General features: G+C 45.2%; 1 protein-coding gene across 2 annotated transcripts in view; it reads right to left on the reverse strand.

The window, feature by feature from the left end:
- The window catches only part of pde4dip (phosphodiesterase 4D interacting protein), a 138604-nt gene extending 119257 nt beyond the window's left edge, over positions 1-19347 (reverse strand). The window contains exons 1-3 of one of the 2 annotated variants that reach the window (XM_071346329.1): positions 19025-19347; positions 6174-6226; positions 3392-3465 (exon numbers count right to left, since the gene is read on the reverse strand). In XM_071346329.1, coding sequence (XP_071202430.1) covers positions 3392-3465; positions 6174-6226; positions 19025-19062 — 165 coding nt within the window. In that variant the 5' untranslated portion in view covers positions 19063-19347. Of the gene's footprint in view, positions 1-3391; positions 3466-6173; positions 6227-11026; positions 11458-19024 lie in introns of those variants that run through there. The other variant, XM_071346330.1, reaches the window with a different exon arrangement.
- Positions 19348-24392: the final 5045 nt, after the last annotated feature.

Genomic DNA, 24392 nt, shown 5'->3' on the forward strand with positions numbered 1-24392 from the left:
CTCCCTCCACAACCATACCCACCACTAAAGGAGAGAAACCAACCTCATCCCTCCACAACCATACCCACCACTAGAGGAGAGAAACCAACCTTCCCCCTCCACAACCATACCCACCACTAGAGGAGAGAAACCAACCTTCCCCCTCCACAACCATACCCACCACTAGAGGAGAGAAACCAACCTTCTCCCCCCACTACCATACCCACCACTAGAGGAGAGAAACCAACCTCATCCCTCCACAACCATACCCACCACTAGAGAGAAACCAACCTTCCCCCTCCACAACCATACCCACCACTAGAGGAGAGAAACCAACCTTCCCCCTCCACAACCATACCCACCACTAGAGGAGAGAAACCAACCTTCCCCCTCCACAACCATACCCACCACTAGAGGAGAGAAACCAACCTCATCCCTCCACAACCATACCCACCACTAGAGGAGAGAAACCAACCTTCCCCCTCCACAACCATACCCACCACTAGAGGAGAGAAACCAACCTTCCCCCTCCACAACCATACCCACCACTAGAGGAGAGAAACCAACCTTCTCCCTCCACAACCATACCCACCACTAGAGGAGAGAAACCAACCTTCCCCCTCCACAACCATACCCACCACTAGAGGAGAGAAACCATCCTTCTCCCTCCACAACCATACCCACCACTAGAGGAGAGAAACCATCCTTCTCCCTCCACAACCATACCCACCACTAGAGAAGAGAAACCAACCTTCCCCCTCCACAACCATACCCACCACTAGAGGAGAGAAACCAACCTTCTCCCTCCACAACCATACCCACCACTAGAGGAGAGAAACCAACCTTCCCCCTCCACAACCATACCCACCACTAGAGGAGAGAAACCAACCTTCCCCCTCCACAACCATACCCACCACTAGAGGAGAGAAACCAACCTTCCCCCTCCACTACCATCCCCACCAATAGAGGAGAGAAACCAACCTTCCCCCTCCACAACCATACCCACCACTAGAGGAGAGAAACCAACCTTCTCCCTCCACAACCATACCCACCACTAGAGGAGAGAAACCAACCTTCTCCCTCCACAACCATACCCACCACTAGAGGAGAGAAACCAACCTTCCCCCTCCACAACCATACCCACCACTAGAGGAGAGAAACCAACCTTCCCCCTCCACAACCATACCCACCACTAGAGGAGAGAAACCAACCTTCCCCCTCCACTACCATCCCCACCAATAGAGGAGAGAAACCAACCTTCCCCCTCCACAACCATACCCACCACTAGAGGAGAGAAACCAACCTTCTCCCTCCACAACCATACCCACCACTAGAGGAGAGAAACCAACCTTCCCCCTCCACAACCATACCCACCACTAGAGGAGAGAAACCAACCTTCCCCCTCCACAACCATACCCACCACCAGAGGAGAGAAACCAACCTTCCCCCTCCACTACCATACCCACCACTAGAGGAGAGAAACCAACCTTCCCCCTCCACAACCATACCCACCACTAGAGGAGAGAAACCAACCTTCCCCCTCCACTACCATACCCACCACTAGAGGAGAGAAACCAACCTTCCCCCTCCACAACCATACCCACCACTAGAGGAGAGAAACCAACCTTCCCCCTCCACAACCATACCCACCACTAGAGGAGAGAAACCAACCTTCCCCCTCCACAACCATACCCACCACTAGAGGAGAGAAACCAACCTTCCCCCTCCACAACCATACCCACCACTAGAGGAGAGAAACCAACCTTCCCCCTCCACAACCATACCCACCACTAGAGGAGAGAAACCAACCTTCCCCCTCCACAACCATACCCACCACTAGAGGAGAGAAACTAACATTCCCCCTCCACAACCATACCCACCACTAGAGGAGAGAAACCAACCTTCCCCCTCCACAACCATACCCACCACTAGAGGAGAGAAACCAACCTTCCCCCTCCACAACCATACCCACCACTAGAGGAGAGAAACCAACCTTCTCCCTCCACAACCATACCCACCACTAGAGGAGAGAAACCAACCTTCCCCCTCCACAACCATACCCACCACTAGAGGAGAGAAACCAACCTTCCCCCTCCACAACCATACCCACCACTAGAGGAGAGAAACCAACCTTCCCCCTCCACAACCATACCCACCACTAGAGGAGAGAAACCAACCTTCCCCCTCCACAACCATACCCACCACTAGAGGAGAGAAACCAACCTTCCCCCTCCACAACCATACCCACCACTAGAGGAGAGAAACCAACCTTCCCCCTCCACAACCATACCCACCACTAGAGGAGAGAAACCAACCTTCCCCCTCCACAACCATACCCACCACTAGAGGAGAGAAACCAACCTTCCCCCTCCACAACCATACCCACCACTAGAGGAGAGAAACCAACCTTCCCCCTCCACAACCATACCCACCACTAGAGGAGAGAAACCAACCTTCCCCCTCCACAACCATACCCACCACTAGAGGAGAGAAACCAACCTTCTCCCTCCACAACCATACCCACCACTAGAGGAGAGAAACCAACCTCATCCCTCCACAACCATACCCACCACTAGAGGAGAGAAACCAACCTCATCCCTCCACAACCATACCCACCACTAGAGGAGAGGGAAACCAACCTTCTCCCTCTACAACCATACCCACCACTAGAGGAGAGGGAAACCAACCTTCTCCCTCTACAACCATACCCACCACTAGAGGAGAGGGAAACCAATCTTCTCCCTCCACAACCATACCCACCACTAGAGGAGAGAAACCAACCTCATCCCTCCACAACCATACCCACCACTAGAGGAGAGGGAAACCAACCTTCTCCCTCTACAACCCTACCCACCACTAGAGGAGAGGGAAACCAATCTTCTCCCTCTACAACCCTGCCCACCACTAGAGGAGAGGGAAACCAACCTTCTCCCTCTACAACCATACCCACCACTAGAGGAGAGGGAAACCAACCTTCTCCCTCTACAACCCTACCCACCACTTACTGTATAGTACACCACAGCTGCCCAGTGTCACAAACACAAAATCATTTAGATTTCCATACATACATCATGTCTCTGTCTGAATGTGTTTGTGTGTTTGAGTGACTTTGTGCATGTGGGTTATTTACAGTACAGGTCTAGGTGGCCGACATGCAGACAGGGTAAGGTGAGGAGAGAGAATTATGGGGATTGGGGGAAGCCACACGAGACTGGAATATCTTTGACTCATATAGTCAGAGGTTCAGTTACCACATAATCATCACCAACACACCAAAACACATATTAACAGACAACCCAGACAGGCCTGAACACCTCTCTCTCCCACTGACTACCACACAGACAGCGTCAGACTGATTAACATTGCTGAACCAGAGACCATAGGAAGAGGAGAGAAGATGCCAACACCTTACCTGTTCAAACTCTCTGAGGCTGTGGGTCTGGAGTGGAGGAGAAGGGCCTTGCTCTGTCTCATCACACGAAACATCTAGAAAAAGGAAACCGTTAAAAGTAACTGTCCAGTGACAATCTCACTTTTAAAAGTTTATATTCTGTTAACTCATACCCCAAAAATGTTGTTGACTCATCATATACTCGTACATGGCCAAAGCAAAAAATTGGAGGAAAAACACTGAAAAACCCCAGCTCAAAATTGTATCTCAAACAAAAAATGTTTGCTATTTCCTCATTGAGGATGATGTTATTCTCCTGAGGAGGATGAGCTGGCCAATCAGCGGTCTAGATGAGAATGAGATGGCCAATCAGCGGTCTAGATGAGGATGAGCTGGCCAATCGGCCGTCAGTAATCCCATCCAAAACTGTCCAAATGAATGGAGCTGATGGGTAGCCTAGCAAACTTGATAACGGCCCTCGCTGATGGCCTGGTACTCAGCACTCTATTGTCCCTCTAATCACTCTCTAAACATTTCATGATTGAATTTGAATAATCTGAACAATGAGGACAAATGGTGATGTGAGTTGTAGATACCGTTCCGAAATGGACACAGGAAAGCCCCTGACCCATATTGCATCAATACATTTCTTAAAACCCGTTCCCGTATGGACCTAAGGACAACCAGACCTGTCCCGTATGGACCTAAGGACAACCAGACCTGTCCCGTATGGACCCAGTCGGGTCATCGTCCAGTCTTATCCGAGTGAGGGAAGCAGCAGAAAAGCCAATTGTTTGGCTACTTTTTTAACCAGAGTTTAGGAGGAAGGGAGAGAGAGGCACAGAGCGAGCAGCTATTGGCTACAGGGAACGGCGGAGGGGCCTTACATTTACATTTACATTTAAGTCATTTAGCCTTGTGTGTGTGTGTGTGTGTGTGTGTGTGTGTGTGTGTGTGTGTGTGTGTGTGTGTGTGTGTGTGTGTGTGTGTGTGTGTGTGTGTGTGTGTGTGTGTGTGTGTGTGTGTGTGTGTGTGTGTGTGTGTGTGTGTGTGTGTGTGTGTGCGCGTGTGTGTGTGTGTGTGTGTGTGTGTGTGTGGGTGTGTGTGTGTGTGTGTGTGTGTGTGTGTGTGTGTGTGTGTGTGTGTGTGTGTGTGTGTGTGTGTGTGTGTGTGTGTGTGTGTGTGTGTGTGTGTGTGTGTGTGTGTGTGACAGACAGGTTCAGACAGGCATGCAGGCAACACTCGGCTTGGAGCAGGCACAGAAAGAGAAAGAGACAGCAACCACTGTTAATTCGGACTAGACTAACTTCTTGCTAGTCATTTATAATCCCATCGATTACATAGTACCTGTCTTGACTGCATCAAACCGAGAGACGCTAGCTAACTAGGCTAATTGAGGCTAGCCGTAACATTACTGCGCTTCTCACGTCCTACAGTTAGCTACACATAACAACAGCCCCATTCAGATTATAAACAGCAGCCTAACTGTTGGCTTTTAGTCGTTGTAGCATTTCACTTTTAATCCTGTTATTTTAATTCCATCTTCCATTGATTAGATATCTCCTAACTTCCTTGCCAAAGAAACAGAGCTCTCTCTCTCTCTCTCTCTCTCTCTCTCTCTCTCTCTCTCTCTCTCTCTCTCTCTCTCTCTCTCTCTCTCTCTCTCTCTCTCTCTCTCTCTCTCTCTCTCTCTCTCTCTCTCTCTCTCTCTCTCTCTCTCTCTCTCTCTCTCTCTCTCTCTCTCTCTCTCTCTCTCTCTCTCTCTCTCTCTCTCTCTCTCTCTCTCTCTCTCTCTCTCTCTCTCTCTCTCTCTCTCTCTCTCTCTCTCTCTCTCTCTCTCTCTCTCTTTTTCCAAATCATCAATGTAGAGTTCTGTAGATTTCTAGAACATTCTAGGTTTGTAAGCCTATCACAACTACATAAATAAACAACATGTAATGTGATGGTGTATATTCAATTGATTTATTCTACTTTTTATGTTCCAAAGGCACACATCAGCAGCTTGTATGCGTGGAAGATGCTAAACGTGTTTATGTTAATTAATGGTCAATTAGCGTGAGACCGGCAGTCATTTGCATGGATAACGCTTTTTCAAAGCGTTTTTGGATTTTCAAAACAAAAAAATCTGAGATTGATTGAATCCGGGCCAAAGTAACAGCAAGGAGCTCAGTCTCATTAAAGCCCTATTGCTGTTTGATATATACAGTAGGCTATGTCACCCCTAGGCCCTGCTTAGCCAACTTGGTAGGGTCTAATACAGCTGAAACGGCTGGGGAATGAGCATAGGGAGGCCTTATGCCAAACTTCTCCTCAAAACTACTAAATGCAAGGAACATTCCCAGAAGAACCACACAGGGATACAATAATGTGTGTTTTATTCCTTGAGGGGGGGGGGGTTAGGACCCAGGGGGCTTTAATCACAGAACCATTGGCAGAGCTGAAACTTCTGACAGTTCTTTAAAATCACGGCAGGAAGCTCATTACAGATTATTAAAGGCCTGTGCGTCAAGTAACGTGTAGGCTAGGCTACAGAAGATGTGTCCTGGACCTGTGCCTGGTGTTTAACTGCTGATACACAGGCCAGTTTAAATTACACAACACACGTATGAATGAAGCAAGCACCGTGCCAAACACACAGGAACAGGAACCGGGGGGTTACATTCAAACACACAGGAACCGGGGGGGCACATTCAAACACACAGGACGGGAGAAGAAGAACAGGATAAAAACAAATGATATACCTAGAGACCAGATAGGGGGGGAGGGGGGGAGAATGACAGAGTCAGTGTGAATCCCCACTCACCAGTCATGTGTCCTACATTCTTGGGCTGGGCCTGCCGATCACCAGCACAGTGCCTGAAACAGGAGAGAGGTTTAAGTCAAACACACACATACACATTGGCTACCATCAACTCACATAGTTAGCACATCCAATAGACCGGGAAATAGTGTGACTCCCAATCTCCCATACAAAACATATGAGTTTTGCTAAAACTGTTTGAGCTGAGTAGAGAGCCAGCCATTTTTTCCTGGTCAGGTTATGTGGTCAGGAACAAGTCCTGTGCCTACTCCCTATTTATGAAAAATTACAAAAATATTAGCTTGAATGAATGGAGTTTAAACTATGTGGAACAGTGCGCGATGGAGTGTAGACGTTGTCACTGCCCTGTTAGAGACACAGTGTTCCTATTCACACAGCAGTGATGGAAAGTAACTGTGGTCAGAGACGGGACAGGCTGAAGTCACTCCATCCATCCCACCACACATCACCTGACCCTCTGATTCACCAAGGCTGCATCCCAAATAGCACCCTATTCCATTTATAGTGTATTACTTTTAACCAGTGCACTATATAGGGAATATGGTGCCATTTAGGACTCAGACCAAGTCTCTTTATGTCTCCTGAAGCATCATCTGTTTATCTGTCTGTCTGTTTGTTTATGTCTGTTTACCTGTCTGTCTGTTTACCTGTCTGTCTGTTTACCTGTCTGTCTGTTTATCTGTCTGTCTGTTTATCTGTCTGTCTGTTTATCTGTCTGTCTGTTTATCTGTCTGTCTGTCTGTCTGTCTGTCTGTCTGTCTGTCTGTCTGTCTGTCTGTCTGTCTGTCTGTTTACCTGTCTGTCTGTTTACCTGTCTGTCTGTCTGTCTGTCTGTCTGTCTGTCTGTCTGTCTGTCTGTCTGTCTGTCTGTCTGTCTGTCTGTCTGTCTGTCTGTCTGTCTCTGTCTGTCTGTCTGTTTATATCTGTTTACCTGTCTGTCTGTTTACCTGTCTGTCTGTTTACCTGTCTGTCTGTTTATCTGTCTGTCTGTTTACCTGTCTGTCTGTTTATCTGTCTGTCTGTTTATCTGTCTGTCTGTTTACCTGTCTGTCTGTTTACCTGTCTGTCTGTCTGTCTGTCTGGCTGTCTGTTTATGTCTGTTTACCTGTCTGTCTGTCTGTCTGTTTGTTTATGTCTGTCTGTCTGTCTGTCTGTCTGTCTGTCTGTCTGTCTGTCTGTTGTTATGTCTGTTTTTGAGTCTGTCTTTGGTGGTAACTAAGGTAACGTTCCATGATGGGCCGGCCTTAAACTAAGGATCTGAGTTTTTCCTGAGCACATCTCTTGACCACAAGACATGATGTGACTTGTCAGGTCATACGGTCCTGAAAAGCTCTCAGAGCCATAGCTAAGAAGCAGAAGGCTCTGGTTAAAGCACCTGCTAAAACCAGTCAACATCCAACTGCAACCCAACCAAACAAACTGGGCTGATGTGTTTTTATACAAGCACATACTAACTAAACCACACATTCATAAATACAAGAGTATTTATTTTTCACCTTTATTTAACCAGGTTGTAGTTGTTATACACTTCAATAATTTCATTATGATTACACCAAGTACTGTAAATAGTATCTTTCTTTTTGTATTGTTGCCACAAATGTTTCTATTTGTTGTCAAACAGAGTCCTTCTAGAAACAAACCTTCGCAGTAGATAAAACTAATCATCCAATCACTGATCTGGCTGATGAGCCAATAGACCTGATGATTTGATCTGACTGTGTGTGTGTGTGTGTGTGTGTGTGTGTGTGTGTGTGTGTGTGTGTGTGTGTGTGTGTGTGTGTGTGTGTGTGTGTGTGTGTGTGTGTGTGTGTGTGTGTTATCCCATGTGAGTGATTACATTGACTAATATAGTGTGATAACCTTGTCTTTAGATTAACACAACACAAAGTTTTCTATATAAAAATAATCCCCAAACCGCTCAAGGACAAAATGTCAAAATGAATTGTTTTCCTAAACATCACATCACAGTTAACTACACGTTACTCTGTTTTGTCCATATGTACACTCCCCTACTTATTTATTTGGACAGTGAAGATAAAATGTTTAATTTAGCACTATACGCCAGCATTTTGGATTTGATATAAAATGTTTTCTATGAGGCGACAGTACAGAATGTCACCTTTTATTTGAGGGTATTTTCATGCATATCTGTTTTACTGTTTAGAAATGAATAAATATATGTACGTATCTAGTCCCCCCATTTAATGATTTCATAAGTATTTGGAAAAATTTACTTATAGTGTATTAAAGTAGTCAAAAGTTTAGTGTTTGGTCCCATATGCCGAGCACACAATGACTACATCAAGCTTGTGACTACAAACTTGTTGGATGTATTTGCAGTTTGTTTAAGTTGTGTTTCGGATTATGTTGTACCCACTAGAAATGAATGGTAAATAATGTATTGTGTCATTTTGGAGTCCCTTTTATTGTAAATAAGAATAGAAGATGTTTCTGAACACTTCTGCATTCATGTAGATTTAACCATGATTATGGATAATCATGAATGAATCGTGAAAAATGATGAGTGAGAAGGTTACAAAGGAACAAAGATCAATAAAATGGACTCCAAAATGACACAATACATAATTGACCATTCAGTTTCTATTGGGTACAACATAATCCAAAACAAACTGCAAATGCATCCAACAAGTTTGGAGAGTAACACGATTGATGAATTTTGTACATGTCACGTTCGTTGAAATGAGCGGACCAAGGCGCAGCGTGCAAAGAGTTCCACATGTTCATTTAAATGAAACTCACCAACAAAAACAATAAACAGCAAACGAGACGTAACGACTGGAGTGCTCACAGTGTAACGTGTGTCGTCGGATGAAGAAGGAGACCACGGTGCAGCGTGGTAGGCGTTCATGGTTTTTAATAAACTCAACACCGCAACAAAATAACAAAGTAGAAAAAACGAAAGCGAACAGTTCTGTCAGGCAACAAAACAGCTAAACAGAAAATAACTACCCACAAAACGGAAAAGGACAACTTATATATGATCCCCAATCAGAGACAACGATTGACAGCTGCCTCTAATTGGGAACCACACAAACATAGAAATAAAGAAACTAGAATGCCCACCCTTTTGGCCTAACCAAAATAGAGAATAAAAGCCTCTCTATGGCCAGGGCGTGACAGTACCCCCCCCAAAGGTGCGGACTCCGGCCGCAAAACCTGACTCTAAAGGGGAGGGTCCGGGTGGGCATCCCTTCACATAGACCCCCCTCCGCCCGCATATCCCTCCGCTTTGGTGGCGGCCCTGGTGCATGGACCTTCACTGGAGGAACCGGGCCGCAGATCATCGCCGGAGGAACCAGACCACCGATCATCGCCGGAGGCTCCGGACTGGGAACCGTCGCTGGGGGCTCCGGACTGGGGACCGTCGCTGCAGGCTCCGGACTGGGGACCGTCGCTGGAGGCACCGGACAGGGGACCGTCGCTGGAGGCTCCGGACCGGGGACCGTAGCTGGAGGCTCCGGACCGGGGACCGTCGCTGGAGGCTCCGGACCGGGGACCGTCGCTGGAGGCTCCGGACCGGGGACCGTCGCTGGAGTCTCCGGACCGGAGATCGTCGCTGGAGGCTCCGGACCGCGGATCGACGCTGGAGGCTTCGTGCCATGGATCCTCACTGCAGGCTCCGGGCCATGGATCATCACTGGTGGCTTCGTGCCATGGATCATCACTGGAGGCTTCGTGCCATGGATCATCACTGGAGGCTTCGTGCCATGGATCATCACTGGAGGCTTCGTGCCATGGATCATCACTGGAGGCTTCGTGCCAAGGATCATCACTGGAGGCTTCGTGCCATGGATTATCACTGGAGGCTTCACTGCCTCTCGTGCTTGCCTCGATGGTTTAACGCCTCGTAACGTCGCCGTTCTCCTCTCGCTGCTTCTATCTCCTCCTCCGGGCGGCGATACTCCCCGGCCTGCCTCCAGGGTCCTTTCCCGTCTAGGATTTCCTCCCAGGTCCAGTCCTCCTGACCACGCTGCTTGGTCCTTTGTTGGTGGGTAGTTCTGTAACGTGTGTCGTCGGATGAAGAAGGAGACCAAGGTGCAGCGTGGTAGGCACTCATGATTTTTAATAAACTGAACACCGCAACAAAATAACAAAGTAGAAAAAACGAAAGCAAACAGTTCTGTCAGGCAACATAACAGCTAAACAGAAAATAACTACCCACAAAACCCAACAAAGAGGACAACTTATATATGATCCCCAATCAGAGACAACGATAGACAGCTGCCTCTGATTGGGAACCACACAAACATAGAAATAAAGAAACTAGAATGCCCACCCTAGTCACACCCTGGCCTAACCAAAATAGAGAATAAAAGCCTCTCTATGGCCAGGGCGTGACACACAGGCACTACACAAAAACAAGATCCCACAAACTAAAGGTGGAAAAAAGGCTGTCTAAGTATGATCCCCAATCAGAGACAACGATAGACAGCTGCCTCTGATTGGGAACCATACCCGGCCAACAAAGAAATAGACAAACTAGAATGCCCACCCAAATCACACCCCGACCTAACCAAATAGAGAAATAAAAAGGCTCTCTAAGGTCAGGGTATGACAGTACAAAATACTACACTTTTGACAAAATGTTATACGCTATAAATTAATTTGTCCAAATACTTATGACACCTTAAAATGGTGGGACTATAAATAAAGTGCAATAATTTCAAAACGGTAAAACAGATATGTATGAAAATACCCTCAAATACTATCGCCTCATATAAAACATTTGATCTCAAATCCAAAATGCTGAGTACAGAGACAAATTAAAAGTTTAAGCTTCACTGTATATCGTCGGCAACACTTGAATACCTTACCTGCCCCTGTACAGAAATCCACTCATCTCCAGTCCGAACCAATCAACCAACCGTTCACAGTATATCAAAATAAAACAGACTCAAAAAGCAAAAAGGGGTTTCCCAAGCAGAGGACTCAAACTGCAGGGTTTCCCATCATTTTCCTCCAGACTGGTAGTATCTCCTCAAAGATCACTTCAGTTCAGTTGAGCTCCGTAAGGTCCTCCTCAGTCCTGTTCCAGTCCAAAGACTAGAGACTAGAGACAAGCAGTTTGGCCTCACAGATCCCTGAGGACACAGGGCTCCAGCCTGTCATTTGACGTGGCAGGCCGGCCAGAGAGAGACAGGGTTCCAGCCAAACACAGAGGTCCTCTTTACACACACATACACACACACACACACACATACACACATACTGGGAGGAGAAGTGGTAAACAGCACAGGAGCAAAGGTACACACAGACTTAGAGAGAGAGGGAGAGGGAGAGAGTGTATGTGTGCTTCAGCATGAAAGACAGATCTGTTCCAACACACACCCCAAGAAACAGGCACTTCAGTGTGTGTGTGTGTGACAGACAGACAGACAGGTTCAGACAGGCTTGCAGGCAACAGGTAATCATGATATTATCTCCTCTTCAACTGAAAACAGTGATCGCTGGATTTCTCACAGCAAGTCATGCACACACAGACCACCGATCTGCGGGGTTGCTCTATAGAAACCATCACTATAGAAACCATCACTATAGAAACCTATCACTGTAGAAACCTATCACTATAGAAACCTATCACTATAGAAACCTTAGATAACACTGATGGAAAAACCACCAATGTATTGTTGGCCTCGTGTCTTTTATCACAGACACAAAGCTATGATTGTCTCTGAGCACACTAAGAAGACGGAAAGAAGACAAATACATCAGAGGGTGAATGCCATTCCATGGAAATGTTTGATCAAAACATTAGGGTGTGATGATGGAGTAGCTGTACAGAGGAGGAAAACTGTTTGAAGGTATGAATGAGTCAGAGAGCTTTAGAAATACCACTCTGTTTTCAGAAGACACTCCCAAATCCCTGAAATACCAGATGTAGACGTTCTCATGTCCACTCTCTGTAGGAGGCAGAAAGGACTTGGCAGTCAGATTAGATTATAGATATTATTGAAAAAACTCTCCCTCCTCTCCCATCCCTCTCTCTCGCCCTCCTCTCCCACCCCACCCCTCTCTCTCGCACTCCTCTCCCACCCCCATCCCTCTCTCTCGCCCTCCTCTCCCACCCCCATCCCTCTCTCTCTTCCTCCTCTCCCACCCCCGTCCCTCTCTCTCGCCCTCCTCTCCCACCCCCATCCCTCTCTCTCTTCCTCCTCTCCACCCCCGTCCCTCTCTCTCTTCCTCCTCTCCCACCCCCATCCCTCTCTCTCGCCCTCCTCTCCCACCCCCATCCCTCTCTGTCACCCTCCTCTCCCACCCCATCCCTCTCTCTCCCTCCTCTCCCACCCCATCCCTCTCTCTCGCACTCCTCTCCCACGCACCCCTCTCTCTCGCCCTCCTCTCCCACCCCCATCCCTCTCTCTCCCTCCTCTCTCACCCCCATCCCTCTCTCTCTCTCTCCCTCCTCTCCCACCCCCATCCCTTTCTCTCACCATCCTCTCCCACCCCATCCCTCTCTCTCTCCCTCCTCTCTGAGGCGTCTAACCAGTTTAGTGTGGAACAAAACAGGGGATGAGAGGAGGTTCTAGCCTGCAGGCTCGGCAGGCTCGAGATAGCTATGCCCCTGCAGCACTGCCGGTATGTACAGTGAAGAAGAAGAAAAAGATTGGGATTTAAGTGTTTTTGTGCTGTGCTGTTACCACGTTACATGACAATCAAAACACCTCACTATAATAATAATAACAATACTAATAACAATACTTTGGTGGGAGGTCTTCCTGAGACACCCTCGGCGAGATGGGTCACGGCTAGAGTCAGCCATTATCAGCGGTGGCCATGGAGCAATTAGGGTTAAGGGCCTTGCTCAAGTGAACATCGACAGATTTTTCATCAACTATTAATTTCATCCCAATCTTGGTTCCACTCCCTGTCTGAAGTGTTTCTGCTGACCATGTGTCTCTGAGAAGACTCATCAAAACCAGATCAGTTCTGGCCAAGAGGGAAGGTGTGAAAGACCACTAAAAACATGATTGGTCACTGCACTGATCTGTCGACAGAGAGGGAGGAAGAGAGCGGAAGGGAGAGAGAGGGAGAGATGGAGAGAGAGGGAGGGAGAGAGAGGGAGAGTGAGAGGGAGAGAGAGAGAGAGGGAGAGGGAGGGAGAGAGAGAGGGAGAGAGAGTGGTAGAGAGACAAAGAGAGAGACAAAGCGAGACAGAGAGAGAGAGAGCAGGGAAGAAAGAGTGAGAGCAAGGTGTCTTTCTGATGATACTGCAACAAGGACTTTTTTCTCTCTTTCTACCTCCTCCCCCTCTCTCTCCCCCTTTCCTTCCCTCCTCCTCCTCCCCTCATCATCTCCCCTACTGTGTTTAAACAGCTGCCCTGAACCAGCTGCTATGACAGCAGCCCACTGACAGACAGAAAACCTTGAGTCACCAAAATGTTCCAGAAAAGAACAACTTCCTCTTCTAGAAGCTGAGCTGTGTGGACTCAGAGAGGCACTGTCATGGAAAACAACAGTCTGGAGCAAAGCCATACTACTATTCTATATATGGCTCTGGTCTGGACCATAGAAATATAATGACATTATATTCTATATCATTCCATTTCTATGTGCTGGACAGTGCTATACCAGTACCATTGTCATCTAGCATTGTTAGACGCAACACACACACACACAAACACACACACACACACACACACACACACACACACACACACACGCGCGCACACACACACACACACACACACACACACACACACACACACACACACACACACACACACACACACACACACACACACACACACACACACACACACACACACACACACACACACACACACACACACACACACTTCTCTGGTCTGAGGAGAGTAGATAATATGCATCTCTGAGTTCAGTTCAGTCTGGCCGTCTGTAGTGAATGAAGCCAGACAGGCGATGGCTCTCTAGTGTAGAGCCTGATGATTAGAAACAGCTAAAGCTAAGCCTGTTATGCTGGTACCTTCTCTGTGTTGTAAGAGGAGGAGATGACTGACAGGACCTCGGATCAATGGAGACACTCCATAAAATAAAATAAATCCTGTATCTCTCAACACATTCACGAAAATAGTCATGGCCTCTAAAACTTACAGTTGTTTACTGGACCCTATTCCAACTAAACTACTGAAAGAACTGCTTCCTGTGCTTGGCCCTCCTATGTTGAACATAATAAACGTCTCCCTATCCTCCGGATGTGTACCAAACTCACTAAAAGTGCCTATAATAAAGACTCTCCTGAAAAAGCCAAACCTTGATCCGGAATTTTTTTTAAAATTATCAGCCTATATCGAATCTCTCACCCAAAATCTGTTGCTTGGCAACTCATTGCCTTCCTAAAGACAAATAATGTATACAAAACACTCCAGTCTGGTTTTAAACCCCATCATAGCACTGAGACTGCACTCGTGAAGGTGGTAAATGACCTTATAATGGCGTCAGACCGAGGCTCTGCATCTGTTCTTGTTGCTCCTAGACCTTAGTGATATTTTCGACACCATCAATCACCACATTCTTTTGGAGAGATTGGAAACCCTAATTGGTATAAGCGGACAAGTTCTTGCCTGTTTAAGATCTTATCTGTCAGAAAGATATCAGTTTGACTGGTTTTTCCTCTGACAAATCAATGGTAAGTTTCTGTGTTTCTCAAGTTTCCGTTTTAGGACCAAAATTGTTTTCACTATATTGTTTTCACCATATATTCACCTCTTGGTGATGTCATTCTGAAACACAATGTCATCTTTCACTGCTCCGCAGAGAACACACAGCCTTCCCAGAATCCTGTGAATGGAGGCAAATGTTTTACTTTTAAACTCGGACAAAACAGAGATGCTAGTTCTAGGTCTCAAGAAACAAAAAGATCAGTGGATCTGACAATGAATCTCGGTGGTTGTACAGTCGTCTCAAATAAAACTGTGAAGGACCTCAGCGTTACTCTGGACCCTGATCTCTCTTTTGACGAACATATCAAAAATATTTCAAGAGTAGCTTTTATCCATCTTAGTAACATTGCAAAAAATCTGAATCTTTTTGTCAAATAATTATGCAGAAAAGCTAATCCATGCTTTTGTCACTTCAAGATTATACTACAGCAATGCTCTACTACCCGGATAAAGCACTAAATAAACTTCAGTTAGTGCTAAATACGGCTGCTAGAATCCTGACTAGAACCAAAAAATGTGATCATATTACTTCAGTGCTAGCCTCCCTACACTGGCTTCCTGTTAAGGCAAGGGCTGATTTCAAGGTTTTACTGCTAACCTACAAAGAATTACATGGACTTGCCTTTCCAATTTGGTCCTGCCGTACTTACCTACACGTACGCTACGGTCACAAGACGCAGGCCTCCTTATTGTCCCTAGAATTTCTAAGCAAACAGCTGGAGGCAGGGCCTTCTCCTATAGAGCTCCATTTCTATTTATTGGTCTGCCTACCCATGTGAGAGACGCAGACTCGGTCTCGACCTTTAAGTCTTTATTGAAGACTCATCTCTTCAGTAAGTCCTATGATTGAGTGTAGTCTGGCCCAGGAGAGAAAAGGTGAACATCAAGGCACTGGAGCAACGAACCCCCCTTGCTGTTTCTGCATGGCCGGCTCCCCTGTCTCCACTGGGATTCACTGCTTCTGACCCTATTACAGGGTCTGAGTCACTGGTTTGCTTGTGCTCTCCCATGCCGTCCCTAGGAGGGGTGCATCACGTGGTGACAGTTTTTTTAATCAATATACTCAACTTGAGTGAGTTGAGTCACTGACGTGATCTTCCTGTCCGGTTTTTCGCGCTCTCTCAGGCTTGTGTGGTAGGGGAGATCTTCGTGGGCTATACTCAGCCTTGTCTCAGGGTAGTAAGATAGTGGTTAGTGCTTTGGCAAAGTGGGTGAGGTCATATCCTGCCTGGTTGGCCCTGTCCAGGGGCTAACATTGGACAGGGCCACAGTTTCCCCCAACCCCCCCTGTCTCAGTCTCCAGTGTCTATGTTGCAATAGTATATATGTTGGGGGGCTAAGGTCAGGCTGTCCTATCTGGTGTAATTTTCCTCTTATATGGTGTCCTGTGTGATCTTAGGTATGTTGCCTCTAATCCTCTCAACTCTCTCGCTCTCTCTCCCCTTGCAGAGGACCTGAGCCCTAGGACCATGCCTCAGGACTACCTGGCCTGACGACTCCGGGCTGTCCCCGTCCCCAGTCCACCTGGTCGTGCTGCTGATCCAGTTTCTGCTGTTCTGTCTGCTGCTATGGAACCTTGACCTGTTCAATGAACTTTCTACCTTGTCCTGGACCTGCTGTTTCGACCCTCTCTCTCTCTCTCTCTCCCTACCACACCTGCTGTCTCGACCTCTGAACGCTCAGCTATGAAAAGTCAACTGACATTTACTTCTGAGGTGCTGACCTGTTGCACCCTCTATAACCACTGTGATTATTATTTGACCCTAACGCTCATCTATGAACATTTGAACATCTTGAAGAACGATCTGGCTTTAATGGCCATGTACTCTTATAATCTCCACCCAGCACAGCAGATGAGGACTAGCCACCCCTAAGAGACTAGTTCCTCTCTAGGTTTCTTCCTGGGTTCCTGCCTTTCTAGGGAGTTTTTCCTTGCCACTGTACTTCTACATCTGCATTTCTTGCTCATTGGGATTTTAAGCTGTTTCTCTGTACTTTGTAACTACTGCTAATGTAAAAAAGGCTTTATAAATAAACTTGATTGATTGACGTTGCACCAGCCTACTGTCAAATTAACTGTCACGTTTTGACAAGCTGTTAATGAGAGCCTTTAACACTTTCAATGTGTGCAGCTCCATACAGCTGTCATGGGTAAGCTCGATATGATGACAACAAGTGTACAACAACAAGGTTTGCCTCAATATTAGCCAGCTGTCAAAATACAAGTGTGGCCATTTTTATTGCTGTATCACTAAGTTCAATAAGTATTTAAGGGTTTTATCAAGGCAAAGGGTGCCTAATTTGAAGAATCTCAAATATAACATATATTTTGATTTGTTTAACACTTTTTTGGTTACTGGTTACTACATGATTACATATGTGTTATTTCATAGTTTTGATGTCTTCACTATTATTCTACAAAAATACTTGAATGAGTACAGTAGGTACTGTACAATCACTACCGTTCAAAAGTTTGGGGTCACTTAGACATGCCTTTGTTTTTGAAAGAAAAGCACATATTTTTGCCCATTAAAATAACATCAAATTGATCAGAAATACAGTGTAGACATTGTTAATGTTGTAAATGACTATTGTAGCTGGAAACGGCAGATTTTTTATGGAATATCTACATAGGCGTACAGAGGCCCATTATCAGCAACCATCACTCCTGTGTTCCAATTGCACGTTGTGTTAGCTAATCCAATTTGATCATTTTAAAAGGCTAATTGATCATTAGAAAACCCTTTTGCAATTATATTAGCACAGCTGAAAACTGTTGTGCTGATTAATGAAGCAATAAAACTGGCCTTCTTTAGACTAGTTGAGTATCTGGAGCATCAGCATTTGTGGATTCGATTACAGGCTCAAAATGGACAGAAACAAAGGACTTTCTTCTGAAACTCGTCAGTCTATTCTTGTTCTCAGAAATTAAGGCTATTCTGTGTGAGAAATTGCCAAGAAACTGAAGATCTCGTACAACGCTGTGTACTACTCCCTTCACAGAACAGCGCAAATTGGCTCTAACCAGAATAGAAAGAGGAGTGGGACGCCCCGTTGCACAACTGAGCAAGAGGACAAGTACATTAGAGTGTCTAGTTTGAGAAACAGACGCCTCACAAGTCCTCAACTGGTAGCTTCATTAAATAGTACCCGCAAAACACCAGTCTCAACATCAGTAGTGAAGAGGCTCCGTGATGCTGGCCTTCTAGGCAGAGTTCCTTTGTCCAGTGTCTGTGTTCTTTTGCCCATCTTAATCTTGATGACAGTTATCACATATAGACCCTACTATAACGGCTCTATGGCATCTTTAAGGATAAGAGAAGCATGCAGAAGATAGGCTGGTAGCACAGGAGGTTGGTGGCCACTTAATAGGTGAGGGCGCGCTATTGATAATGTCTGGAGCGGAATGAGTGTAATGCTATCAAATTCACATCTTTCCAGCCTTCCTTATGAGCCACCCTCCCATCGCAACCTCCTGTGGCTGGTAAAGCTGGCCAGCCAGGATGCATTTTCTTCTGGGTTCAGAGATTAGCTGCTAGAGGGCCAGACCAGGTCCAAATACATCAGCGATCTAATGGCCAGGGGTTAGACAAACAGACAGTACCCCTGTTCCTAAAATTCCTCTAGTACTGATAAGACCACTGAATACACATTACACCACTAGTACAGCATGACCTGAGTGTTTCAGCCCAATGTGTTGGTTTGTGCTATTGCTGACAGAGGCCACTCATAATCATGTTGATGAATCACCTACAGCATCTTATGATGTAAATGAATGTAACATATATTATTTTGAATAGCTCCAGTGCAGGCTACCCTTTTAGACTAGAACAAGGAATAGAATGACTGAAAACTATGTTCAGAGATAGATTGTAGCTGTCAACTTAACACATTGCTTTTAAAACGTCAATAATTCCACCAGGAAACACTCAACATACTGTAGTAGAGCTTTCAAATCTGCCCACCACAGGGACACAATCCTCTATGTACTGTTGATATATTAGGATAACATTATTGTTCTGCATATTTTCAGTGCAAAATGTATTATGTTCAAAAGCTAAATTTTGCATGAAGGAAAATAATTGCAAAGGATTCAGAGATGACTTTAATGCATGGGTGGTTCTGCTCATTTGAATCATCAAGAACATGTGACAAACATCGCCTACATACCTTTCAACAATACTGTCTTCTGATACTATCCAATCCATACTGATGTATCACTGGGGAATCCTAGCCCCTCGCCGAAATCCGTTATTATCATCCAACCGTCAATCCGTTAGTCCGAATCTCTCTGAGAAGATCCCGAATACCTCACGGAGTCTGCGAAATGTTGTTCAAACGCGCCTGGCTGATGCTCTCGTGTTGTTGTCATTATTCGGTAGCTGCCAGAGCCCCCCACCGTCCCCCAAAAAATGCCGTCTGATTTCGCACGCATCAGATGCGCTCCTTCTCCGCTGTGCATGTGTACGGATATCAAAGGAAGCCGAAACTCACGCTGAGGCCCCAAGAGCACCATTCACCCACCAGTGAGCACCCCTGCGCGCATGGCACAGCACATCCACGAGAGAGTCAAAATAATCAGATGGTTGTTCAAATATTACTTAACACTATAATGAAATGAAACGCTATAATAACAGTAGGCCTGTGGTCTTTTATATTGGAGTAGGACTAGGCCTGATGTATGGCTTCCTAGTAAGTTCATTTGAGTCTATACGCTATTAATGCTCTGCTCAGTGTTCCTATGCCTGCCCTTGCATTCACAGAATGCACTGCATTAATAATGTCATGGACTGAAGGCAACACCAATATGTACAGTCGGTTGTGTGTGGAGGCCGGGAGCGGAATGGATGTGGGGTTTATATCGCATTAATTGTACAGGAAATACACCACAGAGTAATTACCATTACACAGGAACCAGGTCAGTTGGTCAGCCATCTGCATACGGGAACTTATGCTGCGTTCATAATCAAGTGGGAAGGTGGTAATTACTAGTTGTCAAGTCGTAAATACGAGTTGGTTGCATTCATTGTTTAGCTATATTTTGCCCATAAAAAGTTGGCTATATCCAAATCTGCTTTCACTTTCTAAATCAAAAGGAAGATGAACAGAATACATTTTGTATCAACAATTTGTATTTCTTTCTTACCATAAACAACAACCACTGAAGATGCAGCCATGCCTACTGTCTTTTTTGTTGAAAATGATGTCAGAGAGTTGCAAGTGAGAAACTCTGAGTTTCCCACTAGTAATTACCAGTTGGAGGGGCTTTCAAGTGGATTTTTGCACAGTCCTATGCTGGATTTTACGAAATTACGAGATTTTGTGAGCGCAGCATCAGATAGAGGTTTTATGCATATTGAAGTGTGACCAACTGTGTTCAAACCCAGGTCTCCTACACGCCACATGACTGTTAGCATACTGCTCTAAAGTCTAGGAATTAGCTCAAGGAGCTAATTCAAGGCTTTATGTGAGCATGATTCAATGAACCAGCTCCATTACAGAAGCAAAGATATGTGTTGTGTTTTACTGCTATCATTGACATTAACTAGAGTTACACACAACATACTGCAAATGTTGAATAGGTTAACATTGAAGGATGTTGCAAGCCTTTCTTTCCATTGCTAGCAGCATCAGTTCTTGGATAGCATTATTATACACAAACCCTTAAACCAGCCTCTGAGTCTTTCCCCCGTCCTGGACACTCATGAAGAATGGAGATAAGAATTGGTTAGAGCTTCTGTGGAAAATAACAGGGGCCTCTGAGACGAGGTTACATAACTGTTATAGAGCAGGGGATTACAGACTGCTCTCCTCTCTCTCATTCTCTCCCTAACTTTTAGACTCCCAACTATTCCAAAGTGCATGAGCCGAGCACCCACACATGCACAGCCACACACAGCCACACACAGCCACACACAGCCACACACACACTTACATAGTGATTTTCCCTCCATGATTAAGGATACTACTTCCACGATTACCACCATTTGAACGAGCACGTCTTCATCATCATGTGTTGGATTCAATTTCCTTCTCATTAAACAAACGACTCTGTCCCAAGCAGATTACTGGTGACACAACACAAACACGTTGATGGCAGCTGCTGTATGGTCACACACAACGCCCTTAGGACATCAGAACTCCCCAGTTTCTCCAGTCTGGGCCTCTCATCCTTTTTCTGTCACCTGGTGGCCAACATATGAACTGCACCACAAGCGATTGCGCACCACTCCGTTCTATTGACAAGACATGGGGGGGGGGGGGGGGGGATTCCTGGTTCTTCATATATTTCCTATGAACAATGATTTAAAGCATTACTGTCGTGTACATATGTGTACAATGTGTTGTGAATGAACAATGGTGGCAGGAGACTAACCATTATACAGCCCAGAGCAGAGCTCAGGATGTATCCAGATGTCTACTATCCTGCATGTATAATAGGGAAGCATTGCTCCACACATTGGCCCAGTGCCCTGGCTGCAGAGCCAATCCCTCTGGATGTAAACACATGCAGTCAGGAGGTAGTTCCAGTGGTATGTCCCATTACTTAATGATAATCTGACTCAGGTATTCACTTCTGACTTGACTTCCAGCTCCTATTAGGCTTGGGCAAAATCAACCCTTATGCAAGTACTGTATCAGTCGGATTGAATTTAGTGTGTGTGTGTGTGTGTCTGCCCTGTGACTGCATGCACATATAGGCCTGTGTGTGAACGTCACATCACGTTTCCCTGAGTCTGCCATCAGTCCTGCAGTTTGTTTGAAGTTGTCATAATAGTTATATGACAAGTCTGACATTTTCACCTGGCTGTAAATATTACACCATTCCTAACATACCCCAGCCTTGAATTTGTTTGGTTACTTATCAGTTCTCTTGTTTCTGTGGAGACCCGTGCGTGAGGAGGCTGTCATGTGGCAGAGGTCTGTGGCTGGGGGTTAGCAGAGAATTCACCAAACAGTTAATGCATCACATTCCTTCCTGCTCCTCTTGGAGCAACGAACAGACTCCATGGAGAGCTGAAACAGGCTGTCGCTCACCACATACATGGACACAAGCACACAGCACACACACACACACACACCTTACATAGAAAACAGAGCTCCATATCCTGGTCCAAATTCACCTGACTCCAGGTATTTACAGGTGCACAACTCTGTATCTCTCTCTCTCTCTCCCCATCTTTCTCTTCTAGTCTCTCCTTCTCATCTTTCTTCTTCTCTCTCTCTTCTCTCCTGCCTAGGACAAGTCATGTCCTCAGGGTAGACATGAGAACTGAAACCTCACTGAGGTGATGGCCCAATAACACATGCGGACTCAGAAACATAACTGCTGGGAGATCAAGAGAAATTCTTTCTACCAGCGCGCAAGGGAGGCGTCAGTTAAATTTCCTAAAGCACATTCAAACTGATGACTGAAGGGAAAGTTAACACAATGTCCCATTGACATCAGTGGGAAACAAGAATCTGTAAGAACCACAGAGATTTCAACTGATATTCCTCCAAATGATATATAATGAACATTCTTTAAGAAATGAAGCACCAAAGGACTGTATTCAGATGGTTATGCTGTCTTCAGTGGATAGGGAATGAGTAAACAACATTAAACTTGACTGTACATTTTAAATATGCTTTGCAGCCAATTCTATGTAAAAATGCTTTTATTTGAGGCCATATATTCAATGCATAGGACCACACCTTTAGCGCAAGGTGAATCAAGGAATCTTGTTAATCTAACATGTAAATAACTCACACACTTTCTCATGGGAGTGAATACATAGGACATGGAATGTCATTAAAAACGTGGCTCAGACCTGCACAAACTCAACGGCCAGAAATAGGCCTAATTGTTCAGAAACGTAGTAGCTCACTGGACAAAGAGGTAGTTAGTTCAGGATGCAACATTCAAGCAAATGTCCAGTAAATGGACCTATAGCCTAACCATTCAACAATTAAGATAGGAATCGTTGGGGATGGCTAATTTCAGAACGTATTTCACAACATCTAATCAGGAACTAGGTTAAATGTCATTGTTTAATAGAGATACTAAAAGCATGTCTTCCATCATGAGCCTGTCACTTACACTAAATGGATAATTGAGACAAAAATAAACTCTGGGGTCTGCTTGCTGGAGGCCAGCTAGATGAAACAGTGTGTGTGTGTGTGAGAGAAAGAGAAAGAGAGCGAGAGAGAGAAAGAGAGAGAGGGAGAAGACATTTGAGAAAGAAGAGAAAGAGTGTAAGACTCTCTACAACAGTATGTACACACGGTATGTGTGTGTGTGTGTGTGTGTGTGTGTGTGTGTGTGTGTGTGTGTGTGTGTGTGTGTGTGTGTGTGTGTGTGTGTGTGTGTGTGTGTGTGTGTGTGTGTGTGTGTGTGTGTGTGTGTGTGTGTGTGTGTGTGTGATACATTTGTGCGTACTTGTGAGCGTATGTGTGTATGATAGAGCGAAAGAGAGTGAGAGTGCACGCAAAGCCATCAGAGGGGAAAATTTAAGGCAGATTTTCCATGGCAGGCGTGGAATCCAAATTGCTTGTTTGGAAAGTGAATTTGCTCTGGCACACAATGTGACAATGATACTCATTTCAGAGCCTGCACACACAAACCCCAGCAGAACCAAAACTATTACTGAAAACTAAAATTGACTTCAAAGCAAGACAAATAAATACTCTCTGCCTGAGTCAAAAGACAGAACAGCTATGAAGATCTAATCTGGTAATATTTCTCATCCTGATTGGATACAACTGGTCAGCATGGAGCAGATTACGGCTCCAATAAAGACCCAAATGTACATCTCCTCCTCCTCACGCCTCGGTTAGGAGTAGACTGTAACGTGAAACCAGTAACGTGAGGAGGATCTGACGATAAGTCTATTTTAAGACTGTTGGAAAGTAGATCCATTTCTTACTCCAACATTTCCCTTCAACCATAAACTGCTGTACACTACAGACATTTTAACACTACAGACATTTTAACACTACAGCCATTTTAACACTACAGACGTTTTAACACTACAGACATTTTAACACTACAGACATTTTAACACTACAGACATTTTAACACTACAGACATTTTAACACTACAGACATTTTAACACTACAGACATTTTAACACTACAGACATTTTAACACTACAGACATTTTAACACTACAGACATTTTAATGCTACAGACATTTTAATGCTACAGACGTTTTAATGCTACAGAAATTTTAATGCTACAGACATTTGAATGCTACAGACATTTTAATGCTACAGACATTTGAATGCTACAGACATTTTAATGCTACAGACGTTTTAATGCTACAGACGTTTTTAATGCTACTGGACTTTTTTAATGAGATTTTCCACGACAGTTTCACAAAAAGTGATGATCACAGATGATCTAACTAACTAGTTAAATCTCGATCTAACTAACTAGTTCAAACCCGATCTAACTAACTAGTTCAAACCCGATCTAACTAACTAGTTAGAACCCTATCTGACTAATCCTTATCCTTTACACAATTCTTCATCTGAACAAGTCATACTGTATGTAGCCTA

This window comes from Salvelinus alpinus, chromosome 16 (genome assembly GCF_045679555.1).
Source record: "Salvelinus alpinus chromosome 16, SLU_Salpinus.1, whole genome shotgun sequence".
NCBI lineage: Eukaryota > Metazoa > Chordata > Actinopteri > Salmoniformes > Salmonidae > Salvelinus > Salvelinus alpinus.